General features: G+C 39.4%; 1 protein-coding gene across 9 annotated transcripts in view; it reads right to left on the reverse strand.

Annotated features, from left to right (window-relative positions):
- Positions 1 to 13,130: 13,130 nt before the first annotated feature.
- Positions 13,131 to 20,099, reverse strand: part of LOC119501176 (A-kinase anchor protein 13) — a 128,271-nt gene continuing 121,302 nt past the window's right edge. For 5 of the 9 annotated variants that reach the window (XM_037791353.1, XM_037791332.1, XM_037791391.1 and 2 more), the window contains 3 exons: positions 18,102 to 18,284; positions 17,363 to 17,672; positions 13,131 to 16,159 (listed from right to left, as the gene is read on the reverse strand). In XM_037791353.1, coding sequence (XP_037647281.1) covers positions 16,107 to 16,159; positions 17,363 to 17,672; positions 18,102 to 18,284 — 546 coding nt within the window. In that variant the 3' untranslated portion in view covers positions 13,131 to 16,106. Of the gene's footprint in view, positions 16,160 to 17,352; positions 17,673 to 18,101; positions 18,285 to 20,099 lie in introns of all 9 variants that reach the window. The other 4 variants (XM_037791345.1, XM_037791383.1, XM_037791401.1 and 1 more) reach the window with 2 other exon arrangements.

Raw genomic sequence — 20,099 nt, forward strand, 5'->3', positions numbered from 1 at the left:
GACCTTGTTAGCTCTATTTAATGGCAAAATGAGCCAACTTCTAAGTCCTGCTCTGGCACCGGGAGCTGCGAGTGCTGGCTGCACTGTTTCGTTAGGTGGTGAATATAAAACGATATCACACTAATTACTGAAGGGACACAGGTTTGGGAAGGCTAAACATTTGTACATTTGTTAGCGCAAAGAGCCAGTTTGTCTTGGCAGTCACAGAAAAAGACATTTCCATAAATATATAGCTATTACATTAATAAACGCCAGGGGCATCTGGCATTTGAGCAATTATTACCCATGATTAATTCTATGGTGTTGTGGGAATGACCTCTGACCTCATAATCATTAGCTTGTGTCTTTCGTGATCAAGGAATTGAAGCAAATTGCCCTGGTGCATCTCTTATACGACACTAGTTTTGATAGTGTGCTGTAGAAGTGCATCCTGCAATATTTTATTGAATGCTCGAATGAGATTATGATGCTATAACAAAATGTATCATCCACAACAATCAGCAAGCTACAAACGTATTCTTGCAGTGGGTCAAACTTGACTTCAGCGGCCACTGTGGCTACAAAAGGATAATGACACATTGAATATCCCTACATTTCCCAAGGTTCTCTTGAGTCAGTTGGTCATCATTAGGTGATCTGAATACGCCAACATGTAGTGTAACGGTAGCACAAGTAGAGGTGAGTCCTAAAGTCAGCAAACTGCCTCAGTAATATCAGTTACACAGCAACATCTATCTACCCAGTGTCCAAAATTAACTATTTGACTCACCGGTAAAGGGGACTTGTAGATGAAAAAAAATCCACCTGCCAAGCCTATTTTTTACGAGCCAAAATAATAAATTGCCTTTTGTGTCATATAAATGTGTTTCAGGACATTTCATTGACATTATTATGTTGAATACAAACTTAGAGAAGAGGCCAGAGCAAAAGTTGAAGCAAAATAGTTCAAATATATTGATGGTTAATCAATTGAAGTCTGAAAGCTTGGGTGGTATCTATTTTTTCATACCTTCCTGACATTTCACAAGGTATAGGCTACAGAAGTACATCTATTTTACCTATTTTATTACATCTATTTTACCTATTTTATTACATCTATTTTACCTATTTTATTACATCTATTTTACCTATTTTATTACATCTATTTTACCTATTTTATTACATCTATTTTACCTATTTCATTACATCTATTTTACCTATTTCATTACATCTATTTTACCTATTTAATTACATCTATTTTACCTATTTCATTACATCTATTTTACCTATTTCATTACATCTATTTTACCTATTTAATTACATCTATTTTACCTATTTCATTACATATATTTTACCTATTTTATTACATCTATTTTTACCTATTTTATTACACTATTTTACCTATTTCATTACATCTATTTTTACCTATTTTATTACATCTATTTTACCTATTTCATTACATATATTTTACCTATTTAATTACATCTATTTTACCTATTTCATTACATCTATTTTTACCTATTTCATTACATCTATTTTTACCTATTTTATTACATCTATTTTACCTATTTTATTACATCTATTTTACCTATTTCATTACATATATTTTACCTATTTCATTACATATATTTTACCTATTTTATTACATCTATTTTACTTATTTTATTCCTCAAGTGTAATACCGCTGTTTATATTTATTTATTACATCTACTTTACCTGTGTTATTCCTGTTTTATTTGCTTTATAGCTGTGTGTGTTTTACCTGTTATATCTTTTACCTGCCTCGTTTAGTCTTGTCAAGTATTTATTTTAAAGCACTGACCAGGAGTGGCAACTGTGAATCTCGTTGTATTTAATACAATGACAATAAAGCTTTCTCTTCTATTCTATTCTACTAAAACAATAAATCCGATGTACTTCAACATACACTCCTTTATTACTGTTTGTATACTGGTTTTTGTTAGGAAGTTAAACAGGTCATAATTCCCTCTCTATGATCTATTATATATTGCTTTAAAAACATCTCCAGCAAACTCTATTTATTCAAGTTTCTCACCAAAAAACTACATTTTACAAGATTACATTTTAACACATCATGATAACGTTACATCCATGGTTAGAATTTACCTTCACCATCCAAACCGCAGTGTTTGTTTTTAAGAAATCTTGCTGATAGTGAGTTTACTGTGTCCCAAACATATTTTCTATCGTCCCCTGGACGTCGGAACGCCATTAGTCTCAAGCCAGGAGTAACGAGGAGAGGAGCGCACCCGTGAATGACAACAAAACGTGGTAGAGACTCTCAGTGTAACCGAGCATAGTTTTTTTATTACGTGACTATATTAGTGCAAACGTTAACCCGCCAGTGTGGCGGATAGCCTGCCGAGATTTACTCGCCAAATTGAAAATCTACCCGTTTGGTGGTTGGCGGGTGTTAATTTCGGACCATGTATCCCATACCTATCCAAATGAGGCTGTTGTAGCTAAGTGTATTGCATTGAGAAAGTTGTGTTTTAATACTTATGAATTCAACTTTTCACATCCAAGATAAAGATTTAGTTATTATTTTTTTCTAAAGTTCAATAGTCTCGCTTTAAACACATCTTTAAACACAGTCTTAGGATGTAATAATACGGCACGAATATGTTATTTTGGTAGACTAAACTGCACCTATAGGTAAAATGACTTGTGTCATAAAGCTGGACGTATCTTAACTAATATGCATATCTAAAGGAATGCCAAGAAAATATGAGGTACATTACAAGAAATGAATACATGCTAGGCGCAAATAAATGCATGTCACTCTTGTCCGTAAGAGTGCAGAGCCATCATGAGCAGCAGGTTCATATGCGATAGTTCTCTGTTTCACAATAGTTTTTAAGACCCTTAGTTCCACAGTATATACTACTATCCACTTCTGCTATTAAGAGGGAGACAATGGTTGAGAATATAATGAAGATATAAGGAAGTGAACTCATTGCTGCCCTTTTGAGAGGCTGGCTGACATTTCCTCCACCTTACCAATCGGATCAGCACCAATGTCCTGGGGGCGGAGGCTTCTGCTCTTTGGTGAGCTTTATGATGCAATCCCCCCAACCAGATGCTGTTTTAAAGTTCGATCGGGCAGTTTGTCTTCACAAAGTATGTGTGTGTGAACTAGGGGGAAGAGGGCTATATATCCGAAAACTCTAGTATGTATAGACTTGAATTCAAATAGTTTCATTGTCGATTAATCCGTTGATTATTTTCTCCATTAATTGATTAGTTGTTCGGTCTATAAAATGTCAAGAGAATGGTGAAAAATGTCGATCAGTGTTTCCCCCAAAGTCCAAGATGACGTCCTCAAATGTCTTGTTTTGTCCACAACTCAAAGATATTCAGTTTACCGTCAGAGAGGAGTAAAGAAAGCAGAAAATATTCACATGTAAGAAGCTGAATTCAGTGTTTTTTTCCTTAAAAAAAATACTCAAACCGGTTAATCGATTATTAGAATAGTTGGCAATTTAATTAAATCGATTATTCGTTGCAGCTCTACATTCAAATCCCCCTCCCTTAACTCTCTCCTCTCCTGGCAACTGCTGTTGATGTGTCCTTGAAGACAAGCACGTAACCACCAGTTGAACAATAGGGAGTGGTGAAAGAAGTGTATGCAAGTAATAATGGCCATAACGATTTGAATCTTACAAGCCACTTGAAAACTTACTTGTGTATAAATATAAACTGTAGCTGCTTTCTGTGTCTTAGTAAACTTCAACGGTAAAAAAGAGCAATGTAGGTTTTATTTTCCTGGCTTCTCTGCCTGGTGAAACCTGTGGGGAGCCGAGGTGACAGGCAAACATGTTGATCACAGCTCAATAAGCAGCGCTGAGGTCATCAAGACCATCTCTAAATGAGACAGGCTGACCGTTACCGCGGCAACGGGCTACACCGGCGAGCAGACAGGAGATCTCCAGACGATGTGAACGCGTCGCTGCACATTTTCATGTTCATATGTGTGTGGCTGTGAGACTTTGTGTTTATATTTTAGTCAAGCCTGCTTTATGTGAGCGTCTGCTGAACGTCTGGGGGTGGAGGCGGTCCCCACGAGTCTGTGACGGTGCTCTAGTTTATCGTTTTAGACCGACAACTGCTGAATCATGGGGAGATTTTGTTCCCCCCTTTTCTTATTAAAAAGTAGAAAGTGACAGCAGATTACTTTAGCTTCATAGCTGGATATGAACAGCTACATGGAAACCACAGAGCCACCTGGGAAAACTTACAATATGTTAATCAAAAAAGGCTCATCTGTATTAAACTGCATATTATTCTGTGAAAATAACCAAATCGGAGTTCCCGCTATTACTGATAATGGAATTCTTTCCATAACTGTGATTTTGCTGAGGCCCAATGCCATGTAATGTCTTTTAAGTTAGAGAGGTTGACTTAATGTGCATTTACAGGAGCAGGTGAAGAGACGCTGAAGTCCTATTTGCACAAGACTAACGCTATTGGACACATAAAAGGGTTTAGAATAATTGTGGGGATTTGTTTTCAATCATTTCAGCCTTGTCTGTATAATGTGTGAAGTAAAAACAGGCAGGCAGACATATCCCGCCGTTCAGACGAGCCTTGAAAACACTATTTCCATGTAAATTGAAATCGTACTAATTTCCGTTCTCATTCCACTCCCTTTTTCAAGAGGCGTTTAATTCTCCTTTCATGAAAAATTAGGAGAGCTTTGGAATCTTGAATCTGTTCACAAGCATTTTTGACAAAATTCAAAAAATCAAGTTGAGTTTGATTTTATCAGAAAGCAACATTTTTAAAGCCCCATGCTGGATTAACACAACACATCCTGTCGTTCTGTGAACTCCCATAATTGAAGAGACACTTTACATTAGAACAGTATGTCTGAGTTTCCTGTTACTGAGTTTCATCAGCTAAGTGCAGACAACTGGAGAAGTAGAAAAAGGACTTTGCTAATTTAACCTGCTCCTCCTCGTGAACATCAGTCAACTCACACACTGAAGGAAAAAGTAAAGATGAACCTTACAAGAGGAAAGCCCCACAAGTTTTTCAAAAAAGAGCTCTTGTAATGTTACTGGTGATTTAAGTAGTATATGCAACTGTTTGTGTTATAATTAAATTATGCCATAATATTACTAATATTAAAAATAATAAGCCAGCTGATGAAGGTCATGTGTTTTTTTCCACAGCAGATCATTGCCTGCTACAGAACAGCCAGTGGCTAAAATGCCATGTGGAATGACTTTTATAATGAGGGAGGAGGGGAAGTATTTCATTACCCACGTCGCCTTGTAATATTAATCCTGTCTGATTCTGCAGCCGTGCTGGTAGCTCTGTGAGGCTGCAGGCTCAGCAGGGCTTTGAGCTACATGCCAATATGCTCACAATGACAATGCTAACATGCTGATGTTTAGCAGGTATAATGTTTACCATGTTAACAATCTTAGTTTAGCATGTTAACATTTTCTAATTAGCAGTTTAACACTAAACACTAGGGCTGACCTGAATGTTTTGAAGCTTCGACCGTTGTCATGGTAATCGACCTCCAAATCACTATTTTAATGATTCGTTGTTGTTTTCTATACAAATATGTACTAATAAAGTATGAATCCCAAAATAGCCAATGAAATAAGGAATAATCGCACAGCATTATTCATATTCAACATTAAATATTATTAGTTATGCTCAGACGGATATCGCTGTTTGTTGTGTGTAGAGGTGCTTGTGTGTACGGTAGTGCAGCAGCGGCACTCTAACGGTGGAAATGGAGACAGAAGAACATGTCAGTCTGCCGCGCCGCTCTGTGAAGATTCAAATTCCTTCGAATATTTCTCACCAAAGCTTCAAAGCCCAAAAAAATGGTATTCGGGACAGCCCTGCTAAACACAAAGTAGGCTACAACTGAGGCTGATGGGAATGTCATTAGTTTTTCAAGTATTTATTTAAAGGTACTAAATGCAAGATTGGGAGCATTTGGGTTGCCTCCATAAGGCTCTCGACATGGCGACGGCTGAGCCGCTAACGATGCTAACAGAGCTAACAGTGAAAACAACAGCAACACTGCTGACAGAGGTGACAATGTTTACCTGGGGGGGAACCGGAGGATGGGTGCTAGTCTTCCGCGACGATGCCGTCAGCTGTAACTGCTGTATGAGAGCAGTGGGGAGCGTCGGCCGTGAGATAGCCAGTGGGTCACGCTCACATGCACTAACATGCATTATAAGCATGCGCGACCGGCCCGGCTATGTCAACAAAGCACAGAGAAGCTCTGATTACAACACACACAGAGGAAGAGTGACTTCATTCTCTGCTCAGGTAGACATTACTCCTCTATATCTTCACACAGCAAATATAGTTTGCTGCTATATTAATGTATTATTGTATAGAGCACCTTTAATCAGAAACCAAAGTATTGGACAAATTGAGATGATGATGGCACGACATGAAAAGTTAAGGGATCATCATTTCTTCCTGAGGGGAACATGAATGTCTGCACTAAATATGATGGCAATCCATCCAATAGCTGTTAAGACATTTCACTCAAATGTCAACCTCATGGCAAAAGTCAGCTGATCGGTAGTCGACATCCTCTGAGCATCAAATGTCATGGTAATCCGTCCAATTATGTTTGAATATAATGTGCATAATACAGAGTATCCATTTCATTAACTATTCAGCGGTGGTGCAACCACTTTGATTAACGTTAAGTCCGGCGTGAACTGTATTTAAGCATCTCGTATTGTGAGTCATCTGGTTTGTGCGAGTACCCTAACAGCTGGTTTTTGACTACAGTGTGGTCTTTAAGTGTAGTGGTGAACACTGAACACTGTGTGAGCCTTCTAGGCACTGGAGAACAGTGCGTTTGTGTGTGTGTGTATTTGTGTGTGCATTAAGGCAGGGTCATCGAGGAGTAATAGGATTGCTCAGCCCCGCTCCCTCTCTCGACACCCCGGCAAAGACAGGCCCCCTAAATCATCCTCACATCTCTGAGCAAGATGGAGGACCTGGCACCGTCTCTCCCCGCCCTCCACCCCCTGCTGCAGCCATAACCGCTCTCCCCACTGTGGTACAGATACCGCTCGCAGCCGTGATTTCCCCTCAAACCTCCGGGAGGACTGGAATAATATCTACTCAGCATTCTGTAAATATCCACTGGGAGAATGTACTCTAGTTCATTGCGGCCGTGCCACAGTTACTTTATACGGGCTCGGCTGCTGATCCTCAGCTTCTGCTCTGTGTTCTTGAACTTTTCATCTCATGACTTCCTAAAAAGGAGGCAATGTGTGAGGTGAGGGAATCTACTCAGCGGCGGTTATTCATTATTCATGTTTTGTACTCTCTTATTCCTATTCAGGGTCACGGAGAGGCTGAAGCCATTTACACCTGATGTCTACACATGACACCCGCTTGGAAGGAAAAGTTTTAAACTTTGAGAAAATTACAATTTGTATCCTAAATAAGTTTTTTAATTCAGGATATTAATCTAGTCCAGTAGTTCAGAAAGTTTAATAAAGGAAAAATATATTTATTTGTATAGCCATTTGTATATTTTTTCATCCTGACCTAAGCCACTAAGAGTAAAATATAGCTACTCTTCCACCATTTTTCTACTACATTTTTCACTCGCTACTACCAACAATGACAAAAATAGAAATTGATTTCCTCTTTCTGTTCTATTTATTTCTTTATATGACACCTGCACAGTTTTTATATCTGTGTGTCTCCAGTCCCAAGAAGGAGCTGAGGTAGAACAGTGTAGTCACAGCCCAGAGCTCCTGTCCCACACCATCAAAATAATGGTCAGGTTTTTATGTGTGCTTTTTGACCTCAGATGAATAAAAAAAGGTCCCTTGACAACAAAGTTTACCAAGAACAAGATGACAATAACTTTGTCATATAGGACGCCTCAAAGAAAAGAGCCTGGTTATTGTGACAGAACAAAACAGATGAAATGCAGCACAGTGTGAGCAGATGAAGAGGACAGATTGGTCCAAGCCAGAGTGGACCTGGAGGGGATGAGGTATTACGGATATATACAAGGATGGAAAGAGTACTAGAATGTCAGACTCACGTAAAAGTACTGTTACATTAACAAAACGGAATACTTAAGTAAAAGCCAGAACAAATTGAAAGGGTCACTTTCAGTTTTCCAGACTTTAAACATGGTTGTAAACTAGGGTGACCAGGTGTTCCACTTTACGAGGGACTGCACAGCATTTCTATCCCTTGTCCCATTGAGACGATGTCCCACATTTTCATCTGCTCTAGTTTTCAAAAGTCAAACCGCTGCAGGACAGACGCTTTTTTTTTTTATTTGGCTTTTATCCATTGGCTGTGAAGAAAGCAGGGAAGGCTGTCATGTAAAATTACAAGCTAAAAATTGGTGCAAAAATGACATGAAACGTCTAACTTCTTTTAGTTTCGTTAACAAGAAAAATGCAAAGTTAAAAATGTATACAAAAATTAAATGAAATGTTCTACTACTTTAAGTTTAGTTGACAAGAAAAATGTAGAGTTACAAGCTAAAACTTAAATAGAAAAATTAAATAAATTGTTCTACTACTTTAAATTTAGTTGACAAGAAAAATGCAAAGTTACAAGCTAAAAATTAAATACATTAATTAAATAAATTGTTCTACTACTTTAAGTTTAGTTGGCAATACAAATGGAAAGTTACAAGCTAAAAATGGATGCAAAAATGACATGAAACATTCAACTTTAAGTTTATAACAAGAAAATATAAAATTACAAGCTAAAAATGGGTGCAAAAATGAAATGAAATGTCTGAATCTTCTCTTAGTTTAGTTGACAAGAAAAATGTAAAGAATGTTGTATAAAGCAAAAAGCTGAATAGTTCCACCAAAATGCCACAACATAACTCACCAGCCTGAGTTTAACCACCAATATATATATATATATATATATATAATATAGCAACTCTTTCATACAGCCAACACACACATGTGTTAAAAAATGAAAAAGTTACACCACTGAACTCACCATTAGAAGAGCTGCTCTTGGCCTGTCTCTGTGCTGGATCTCCTGAGGACCTCCTGTCCTTCCACTGGTCCGTCCATCCATCGAGGTCTCTCTCAGAGGCCAGCTGCTCCTAACGTTCTGCGTGACCCATGCTGAACCCTTGACCTCGCGGTCCTAATCTCGTTCCAAATCTCGCGGGATTTGGGGGTTGACCTCCTCCTAAATTAGGCTGCTAAATCCACAATTAAAGTATGCAAAAAAAAAACAGTTTTGTCTGTATAATCTCACATTTCAAAAACAAATGCAAAACATATATTTATATTTTCTTTTCTTTTTTTTTATAAAATGTTGTCAGATGGAGGGTGGGTGGGTTCCCCTGCTGATATATACCACTTTATTCCAACACAGCCCTCTGGAGCAGGGGTCAGCAACCTTTACTATCCAAAAAGCCATTTTAGGCAAAACACAGTTTACAGTCTAAGTATATAGTATATAAGTCTAATGCAGTGAGGGCCAAAGAGACAATGTACTACGGAGTATTAGGACCACTTTGAGGGAAAAAATCTGAGATTTCCAGAATAAAGTCATAATATTACGAGAAAAAAAGTCATAACTTTACGAGAACAAAAAAGTTGTAATATTATGAGAATAAAGTCATAACTTAACGAGAAAAAAAGAAAATAACACGTAAAATTACTACTTTATAATATTATGACTTTATTCTTGTAATCTCAGATTTTTTTTTCCTCAATGTAGCCCTATTACTCCGTCAATGCTGGTACATTGTAGTAGTTCTAGTTTTACTTAAGTAAGGAACCTGAGTACCTCTTCCACTACTGATTTTATTTATGAGGAGAGTGACATGAACTGGTGATGGTCCTGATAGGAGTCATTTCTACTGAACGTCCCTGACCTGCTAATGAGCTTCAGAGAGACCTGCATCTCTAATGGGCCTGTCATATAGAACGCGGTTTGCGCTGCGCTGGCCGCTGGGTTCAAAAGTTTAGGGCGCCAAAAGTTCAACCAGTTTGCTGCCGCGGTTTCAGCTGCGTGCTCCGCTACGCTTTGCCACATTCTATGTGAAAGGCACGTTAGAAAAATGCCGTGTTTTGCTCTGATAAATCAGCGTATTGGAGAGAGTGCTCATGCTTTCGTGAAGTTGACTGCTTTGGTATTGTGTCACTGACTGTCTGTTCCCATCTCAGCTCAATTCAAAGCTGCTTTAAAACTATCAATTAGACGGATTTAGTCAATTATGACAATAATTAGTTCAACGATGTCAGATTTATCTTATCTATGCCAGATAATTAATCAATGTTGGAATGTATGAACTGTTTGTCATAGTTCATTCAAGCTTTGCAGACTTATTTGCGAGCGTTATCTTCTTCTGGTGATATGATGGAATTTTTAATTTGGAATAATTGAATAATCGTGATTTTATTTCCACTCCGTCTCTCAGTCTTTGCTTCTTGTTTTTGCAACAGCAAAACCTTCGCTATCCTCATCACCATGACAACCAGAAGCGGATGAGACTATCTTAGCTTTCTGCCATTGTATCTCACCAACAAAGTTGCTGCTGCACAACTTTGATTTGGTGGGAATAATGTAAAAAGAGATAGGATAACTCATAGTGTTTTGCTCCGGTAAACAGAATTTAACACATCAAGCTACTGGCTTCCTGTTGGGTCTTATCAGCGGATGTTTTGTCTCTTGGGTTTATATGTTGAATGAGCAGAATGGGGAGGTATTTAGAAAGGGACTGCACAGAGATCCCATGGTTCAATCGATACGTTAGGGCCGGGGAGGAATGGAGGGGGAGATGGGATGGTGATGGAACTGGCGTGACTTACAAGATCGTACTGTTAAAGAATAAAAAAAAAAAAAGAGTTGAGAAACCATCACAGTCAAGGTTTCCGGAGGCAAAACGTTGTCTGCAGCGTGGAGAGCTGGGAGAGATTAAAGCAGCTGGTTCTTTATTTATCAGGAGGGAGGAACGCTGCTGTGCGCCTGCACCGCTGTCAATCCATCAAGATCCTTGTCAGCTTTTTCCTCTGGCGGTGGTGCTCAAACAGCAGTGCCACGACTAATGGAAACAGGAAATCAAACCATTAATGGGATTTACTGATGGCCGTTTTAATTGCCTCTGAAACTAAAAAGTGGATTAATGAGAATAATTGTTTTTATTGTAATAAAGTGTCCAAAACAAAAACAACACAGACACACAAAAAGGTGTTGTAACCTTGTAATTGTTGTATTTAGAGCTAGACCACAGATCAGAAGAGAGGAAAGAGGAGAAACACAAAATAAAATTGCACTAATCCAATGCTGAATTACCAACTGGGCAAAGTGGGAAACTGCCTCGAGGTCCTGCACCCTCAGGGACGAACCCTAAACCCCAAGTTTACTGTGTGGCAGCTGGTTTGTGGTAATTGTCATATTGAGGGCCGTCACGTGGGTCCTGCTTTGTTACTTGATCTTGAAGATTTGTGTCTCTGCTCTAGTTTTAAGACCTTCATTATGTCAGTTGGCTTTATGCCTATATGTTAAATATTCCCCCCAAAAAATCTTTAATTTCCTGTAGTGGGCGAGTCCGATAAAAAAAAATCTGGGGCTACACTTGACTCACTGACAGAGCGTGAGCAGTGGGATGGGACATCCAGATGTGCAAAGCTGATAAAGACCAATCTACACAGAATTGATACTTAAAGGGGAACTGCGCCCATTTTTAAAATGCATACATGTTATTCCTATTAGTCTAAGACAGTCTAGAAAATATTAGTAAACATGAACAACTCTCCTCCCAAATCCTGCTAAAACTCAAGCTTGTGATGTCATAGGGTATACAGTGTGGAGCTGCTCCATAGACAATGAACAGGAAGAGATGTTCTAGTTGACACTGAGAGCAGCCAGTTGAATGATCTGAGTATATAGGAACATTTTCTGTTTCACAACTGAGAACACTACAATAATACGACAATAGGATAAAGCTCATTTGGGTATAAAAAAAGAAAACAAACATTCTGTGGGTTCATAAAATCAGTCTCCCATTCATTGTCTATGGAGCACCTCCAGACTTTATACCCGATGACATCACAAGTTTGAGACTTCTCTGGTTTCTGGCTTTGAGAGAGAGTAGCTCATGTTTACACATATTGATTGAACTTTACTAGGTCATGGAAATAACATATTGGACTTCTTAATTTATTCCCCTTTAATACAGACATGAAGGAGGTCAACACTTATGCAAACAAGTATTTTATATTTGTAATTGATTTAGATCACGCCTCAGAGTCCCCCAGGAAGAGCTGGAAAACGTTGCTGAGAGGGACATCTGGAATTCCCTGCTTAGCCTGCTGCCCCCACGACCAGTCCCTGGATAAGCGGAAGAAAATGGATGGATGGATTTGGATCACTTTGAAAAAGATCTGCTTTCACTTTGACATTCAAGGTTGATTTTATGTTGATCAGAGTCAAAGAAGTCACATTAAATTGATTTAATTTTGATTCAATGTATGATTTTATGTTTAGTCAATGCTGTAAGACAAAAAAAAAAACATGTAGGTCTGCAACTAACAATTATTAATTTTCTCAATTAATTATTTGGTCTTTAACGTGAGAAAATAGTGAATAGGATGAGTATCAAGCATGTTTCACAATTTCTTTGTTTAATTTTTTAGCAGTATGTTCGAGACAAATGATAAGAATGGGATAATGTACAGCGAACGGGTCATTGTTGTGAAATAAACCCCTTTGGGGCGATGTAAGACCCCTCTACAACTTCGCCCTGTTGGCTCGCTGTACATTATCCCTTACTTATTACACGGCTTTGTTGAATACTTGATTCTGATTGGTCAATCACGGCGTTCTACTGTCTGTTATTTCTTTATAGCAGACCGTTGCTATGTATAGCAGACCGTTGCTATGGGTGCAGTTCTGATCTTGGACTCCGGCGGACTGTTTTTGTGTCAAATAATTGATTTCTGAAGTAAGTAGCCGTGTAAGAAGCGGGATAATGTACAGCTAGTGGGTCATTGTTGTGAAAGAATCCCCTTCAGGGCGATGAGAGACCCCTCCGCCCGCATCGCCCTGTCTGGGTTTCTTTCACAACAACGACCCGCTAGCTGTAAATTATCCCTAACTTAACAAACAACCAGCACTCAAAATGTACATTATGATTTTTTTTATTATTATGAGAGAAATATGACTTTACATCACCCCAAAGGGTGAGAATAAAACATAAATAAAACATTCTTACAAAATGTTGCAATAGATCACAAATGAAACAATTTTTTTTTACACTTGATTTGTTTTATACATAAATCATATTTACATATTTGTCTTTGCCCTTTTTTTTTTTTACAATGTTGGGAATGAAACAATTCTGTACCACTTTTACAGTACAAACATTTCCTTCGTTTCAAAGCAGAGGTATAAAAGCTCTCCTCTTGCTCTCTCCTGAGAAGACGCCGGGTTCTACTCTAGTGCATTTTATCGTTAAGATTTAAGGCTACGCAGGGTTCACCTGATGGACACACTCGTCTCGTGGACAGCCCTATCATCATCGGGGAGGGAGTTCATTTTCCTGACTCGTGTCTGCTGATTGTCCTTTACAGAGAGAGGTTTGTGGTTCTGCCCGGTCGCTCCCTCCGACCGTTAGGCCTTCTTTATTTCCACATTAAAGCTGCTGCTGACTGGTTTCACTGAATAACCAATTACAGTCTCTGACAACTTATTTGTTTCTGCAGTCAATTACAAATGCCGTGGGGAAAATGTCACAGAGTGTGAGAGCCCACGCTCATCACATTATCTCTGTACGGCAGTGACCCGCTGAGCAAAATATGTCAATATCTCGCAGCAGGGAGAATATGTACAAAAAAAAAGAGAAAGAAATGTAAGAAATAGTTTCATACTTTCTGGTTGTTGTTGTTGTTGTTGTTGTTGTTGTTGTTGTTGGTGTTGGTGTTGTTGGTGTTGTTGTTGTGTGGGAGGGAGCTAATTTAGTCATAGGTGCAGTGCTCCCTAGTGGTCAAAACACACCTAAAGCGACGAAGAAAAAGAAAAGAAGCCCATTCCTCTCCGTTTCTTTGACAGGATTACACCAAAGCCATAAACAAAAGACATGAAGCAACTAATTGGCTGGCCCCGTAAGCCTCTTAGAAGACACACTATAATAAACCAGCCCGGACATGAAGTCAAATCCTCAACACAGTTAACAAACAAGCACTTAAACACGAGACAAAAGAGGCAGCAAGAAAAGCAGTTCAGTGGCGCTGCTCTGTGATTCACTGGAAAAGGGTTCTTCTGTTTTTTTTTTACTTCCTACCTGTCCAGCAGGTAGTGTGTGTGTGTGTGTGTGTGGAACACAATGTGGGCTTAGTGGGGATAAAACACAGGCTTCAAAATTAAGACAGGTCACCTTGGAAACATAGCATAAAAGATACCGGCCCCTATTTTCATTTCAACACTAACAAAAAGGTCTGTTATGTACTTTAACACATTATTATGTCGCTTTGGATCATTGTTGCTTTTCATGAGCATCAGTGCCCTCGATTAAAAAAAAAATCCACAGAATACAAAGATCTCCTTGATTGATATCTCACACTGATAATCAACATATTAGGACCAAAGTGCTCAACAACACTGATGAGTGTTGATTAATTTGAAATGATCAGAGACTCAGGCGGTACCTGCTGAGCAGGTTTAGTCATTAGACGTCCAGACGGGGACACACAGCGTCATCTGGTTGGGTTTGTCCTTTCTCACTTTCTCTAACCAGCTAAATCAACATCCTCCACTTCCTGAAACCATCATCCATGTGCATCTACAGTGCAGAGTCTATTATCAGAACTGAACGAAGGGGAAGTTGAACTCTTTAAAAGACAGAAGCCATTAGTATGCTACTTGCGGAGTTACATGCAATTAAAAGACGAAGGAAAGCTCCACTCCTCAGCGCTCAGATGAAGGATGAGGGCTGCATAAAAGCCCATTGACAGGCAGATAAAGCAAGGATCAAGCTAATACCCATCCACGGCTCCAAAACACACTAAAGGATATGAATTGATCCATTAGACGCCGGAAGATATGTCTCGGTCCTTTCATTACTGTTGAGTCTGGAGAAGGAGACGCACACATCTGAAGAGTTTCACTCCAAAATGGAGATATCCATTATTCAAATAAATTAAAACCTAGCCAAGGAACAAGATTGATGGCGTAGAGTCTTTATAGAGGATTACTGAAGGTATTTGAATCCCATTTTGATTACTAACTGGAGGCCAATGGGCGTAACCAAACCTGATTTTCAAATAGGGAGTAAAGGAATGCTATAATTTTCTTTCAATGTGGATCTATATGGTAGCATTTCTGAATGAAAAACTGTTTTTTTTTTTTAATTGAGACACTTATTTCAGGCAGATTGTCCTCTGTGGTTTCAGTCTTCTATTAACCGTCAATAAAGATGATTAGGAGTGGTGAGTTTCCAGTTCCACATGGAGCTTGTTGGCATTCCTATCTGTTTCCAAGTGGCATTTGGGGTACGTCTGTGTCTGTTGGTGTGGAACGTAATACCAGGACGGACTGTTGAAACGTCGGGGCCACAACAAACACACAAACAGAAAAAGGCAGTGGAGCCTGTGACACAGTTGGCAGAGCTTGTGAGGCAGCCGACTGTGAAATGCTTTCAATTTGATACTCACACATTTATAATTCTTCGAAATGAATCTACTGTCGTGTAACCATGGTGTCTTTGGGAAAAGAAACTGTTGTTGTTTTCTTCTTTTTTTGGAAACAGAATACCCAAAAATGCTATTCCATGTACTACAAGTATGTACGCCTAAATGCACACCATGACAGAATCCCTAAAATATTTTACTTTCCAGAAACTAAAAACTGTGGATTTTAAAATACAAAAACATTTTTTCAACTTTTTCTTGCATGTGATGTTAAATTGTAACGATACGGGGAAAAAGTCTTTCTGAGGTGATTTTAAAGGTGCTAAAAAGCCTGGTAGTACACTGAAGTATTACGTACGCAGATGGATGTATTACTACTTGGCAGTAATACATTCATCTGTAATGGCTGTGATGAGTTGATGATGACGAGGAGGAGGAGGAGGAGGAGGAAGAGGAGGAGGAGAGCCACTTCTCTCAGCAGAAGAAGATCTCTCCATCCAGAGGAGGCTCTGGGAGGTGCTGGGGATCTGGAGGGAGGAGAAGAGAGGAGTCAGTGTCATTGTCACTAGAGAGGACTCTTACTTCCTGTAAGAGGATTCTGGTGTCTGATTATTCTCCAGGGAGAGTTAGTGAGCAGCGCCGCCCTGCTTCACACTGATCAAACCTTCAGCACATTGAGGAGTGAAGCCGCCTCAGTGAGCAGCCTAATGTGCTGCATGTTCACTCAGAATGATCGCTTCATATCTAGAAATGTATTTTCACTCTCAAGCCTATCAATGAGTTTCATATTAAATGTATTTTGTGTGCATCCTGTACTCTTCATGTATCGTTGTGCTCAATGTGCTGCTGTTCTATAAATACAGGGAGACAGGTATTTCAAAAATACCAAATGTACATACAGTAACTATACAATATGTTCATAAAGTCATACCCAGGTGTAATCAGAGCCAATCAGAGCCAACCAGAGGCATCTCCAAACCAACTTCAGGGTGTTAAAGGTGCTAAATGCGAGATTGGGAGCATTTATGTTGCCTCAGCATTGCTCTCAACATGACGACGGCCAAGCTGGTGGGTCGTAGCTAACAGTGCCAACAGCGTTGACAGTGAAAACATTGGCAACTCTTCTAGCGGTCGTTTTCGAAAAAGCACCGGAGTTTCCGCCCTTTGCTTCTTTACTCTTTGCGTGAATTACTACCAGCTTCAAACTATTATGTAAATGTGTTAGTCAGCGCGTATGCTAGGTCCTTACATTTCTAAAATTAGAATTACTGAACATATACAGTATTATCTACTATTCTTAAAAAGAAAATGGGATACAAATACCATATCCAAACTCATAAACTTTTATAGGCAATAGCTTCATCACAACAAAGTCAAATGTTAGGCCTGCTGCCACTCATCCAAGTCAACGTCAACGCCAATTATTTGGCTGGTTGTTTGAAATATTTCCATCCCAGCTGAAGCTTAGTCCCCCTGAACATTTATCTCTGTTCGCCCTCCTAGTCACACCTGATCTACAGTGCATTAGTCTACCCAGCATGCACTGCACCGTGAAACACAAAGGGAATCCTTGAAATGTTGCGCTCAAACGTGGGATCAATTTGTCGCTCTGAAAACAACTGAAGACTTGACGTGTCCCTTCATCTAATCTGAAGACTCACTATAAGACAACTGAATAATTAAACTAAACGTGAACCCGCCCGCTCTCCCTCATATTCACCATTCTCTACCTGCTGTCGGCGTGCTCCCCCCTTTGCCCTTCTTCTTCTTCTTCTCCTTCTCCTTCTCCTTCGCCTCTTTGCTCTTGTTCTTGGCCAGCTGCAGCAGGCTCTTTGAGATCTGGTTGTTGGCGTCACTGCCTTTGAGGTTGCTGGAGGATGAGGTAAAGGGATTGAGGCCTTTCCCTTTGGGCTTAGACCGCTGGGGCTGCAGCCTCAGCAGGGAGGAAGATGAGGAGGAAGAGAGCTCCGACGGGTCCAGCTCCAGAGACTGGGAGCTGCCGGGGAACTGGGATTCATCCGACGTTGTGGAGGGAGTCCTCTGGGAGTAAAAATTAAGAACAGCTGTTAACTACATCTGTAAGTGAATATGTATGAAAGGTGCATATTTTAAGTGCATAAGAGATGAGCATAAATGTTTCCAGAAAAGAGTTTAATGGTGGAAAATAAAAAAAAAATACAGGTGTTGGCATAAAAGCCTGGTAATATACTGCAGCTCTGCTGTTTGGCTTGAGATGCAGCACTCTTTGCTATAGTTAAACGGTTTCCAAGAGCTTTTTTGAAATCACTTTCAAGAGGACCCAGGTTCAAGTCATCCATAAACACCGACCCTGCTGAAGAGTCATTGAGCAAAACACTGAATCCCCCCCCAGCTCACTGAGTGGTCCCCTGTTGCTACGGGGCAACAGAGAGGCACAGCAGATCATCTCATCATTATTGTTGTTAGCATCTTTAAAGAGTCCCCGCTCACCTCAGACAGCCGGAGCTCCTCCATCTTCTCGAGCTGCCGCTGCACGGCCTCTCGGTCCCTCTCCAGCTTCCTCTGGGCGTCTCTCAGCCTCTCCAGGTCCTTCTGGTACTCCTCCTTCCTACTCTGCAGCCCCTGCTTCTCCTCCTCCAGCTCCCTGTGCTGCTTCAGGACCTCCTCCTCCTGCAGTGGTTAGAAGGTGCGTTGATGGATTTATTGAAATTGTACAGTAGAAAAGATACAGTATGTTTTCAGAAAGTTAATTAATGATTGTGTTCATTGGTATTACGAGTCTGTAGGTCGAAGGCTAGTGCTAAGCTCCATTAGCTGAGATTGAATGAATGAAAACTGTTTGCAGCCTGGGAGACGGGAAACTGTATTTAAAAAACAAAGTAAAACATTCATTTTCTACCTGAAACTTCTGTTTCATGTTCATAGATAAATTAATTATCGATGCTCATTCAAGCTCGCATTTAGTCATATGTCTCCACTAGGGCTGTCGAAGTTAACAAGATAATAACGCCAGTAATTTCTTTAATGCATTAATGCAACTTGTGATTTTTAGGTTGTAGCGGGCTCAGTTTTAAAGCTAGAGTGAAGATAAAGGAAGGAGGTTAAATAACGCTCCAAACTTGAGTTAAGTTTTGACAAAGAAAAACATGGCCATTTTCAAAGGGGTCCCTTGACCTCTGACCTCAAGATATGTGAATGAAAATGGATTCTATGGGTACCCACGAGTCTCCCCTTTACAGACATGACTACTTTATGCACTGACAGCTATAGTTGGCTGTTGGGCTTGAGTTTGCCATGTTATGAGTTGAGCATATTTTTTATGCTAAATGCAGTACCTGAGGGTTTCTGGACAATATTTATCATTGTTTTGTGTTGGTAATTAATTTTCAATAATAACTATACACATACATTTGCATAAAGCAGCATATTTTCCACTTCAATGTTGATTAGAGTAATAAATACTTGACAGATCTCCTTTTAAAGGTACATTTTGAACAAATTTTCAATTAATTGTGATTAAATATTTTAATCGATTGACAGCCCTAGTCTCCACCTATCCACCTCACTAACAAATGCATTTTAACCAGATTTTAAAAGTACATCTTAGTCCTTCAGAGATAAATTAACTCTTCCTGAACACAAGCTTCCTGTGTGTCAGGAAAAGAAAAGTAAGAAAAGAGAAACGTGGCAGTCTAGATCTCCCCGAGGTTGGGTAAATGATTTAGTGTCTGAAAAACTATTACAGTATTTTACAATTGCTTTGCCTCAATTTTCACAAGAGTTTCAATCATTCTCAAAATCCTTCTCAAATCTTCTGAGTCTGCAGAGGCCCGTTCCTCAAGATGATACAAACAAAAATGAGAAAAAAAGTGGCATTCAGGCAGAAGTCAGTATTTGAAAGTAACTTTAAGGACTTTACTGCTTCACTTTACTTTTTCTGTGCTGTAACAACACAGTTTTTATTCATGGTGCTAAACCTGATTTCAATCAGTTGTAAGTTTAAATCATCTAAAATACAGGAAGCTAAAGTAACACTATAAGGCTGGAGAGAATACTGTAACATCAAACCACAATTTACACGACTGTAACAGACTTTGATTACTGTCAACGTCTGAAAGTAAGTAAGTAGACAAGAAATTGCTTTCGTTTTGTAGCAAGTCAGTTTGGCTCTTAGCATTAAAACTGAGTCAAGGCAATTGTCAAATACTACAGTAGACTTCTGTTACTGTATGAGAGTGGCATAACATGAATGTGACAACTAGAATTACAGCCTTGCGGTTTTATACCTCCGCCAACCAGTCAAGTTGCAGTTTACATCCACGTCTGGCCAAAAGGTCATCATTTTATCCTGAAATTGTCATGATTAGCATATAAATTCTTGAGCTATGGCCAAAAACGTGTTTTGTGAGGTCACAGTGACCTTTGACCACCCAAATCAAAGTGGACGTTTGTGCCAAATTTGAAGAAATTCCCTTCAGGTGTTCCTGA

The sequence above is a fragment of the Sebastes umbrosus genome, chromosome 2 (assembly GCF_015220745.1).
Source record: "Sebastes umbrosus isolate fSebUmb1 chromosome 2, fSebUmb1.pri, whole genome shotgun sequence".
Lineage (NCBI taxonomy): Eukaryota > Metazoa > Chordata > Actinopteri > Perciformes > Sebastidae > Sebastes > Sebastes umbrosus.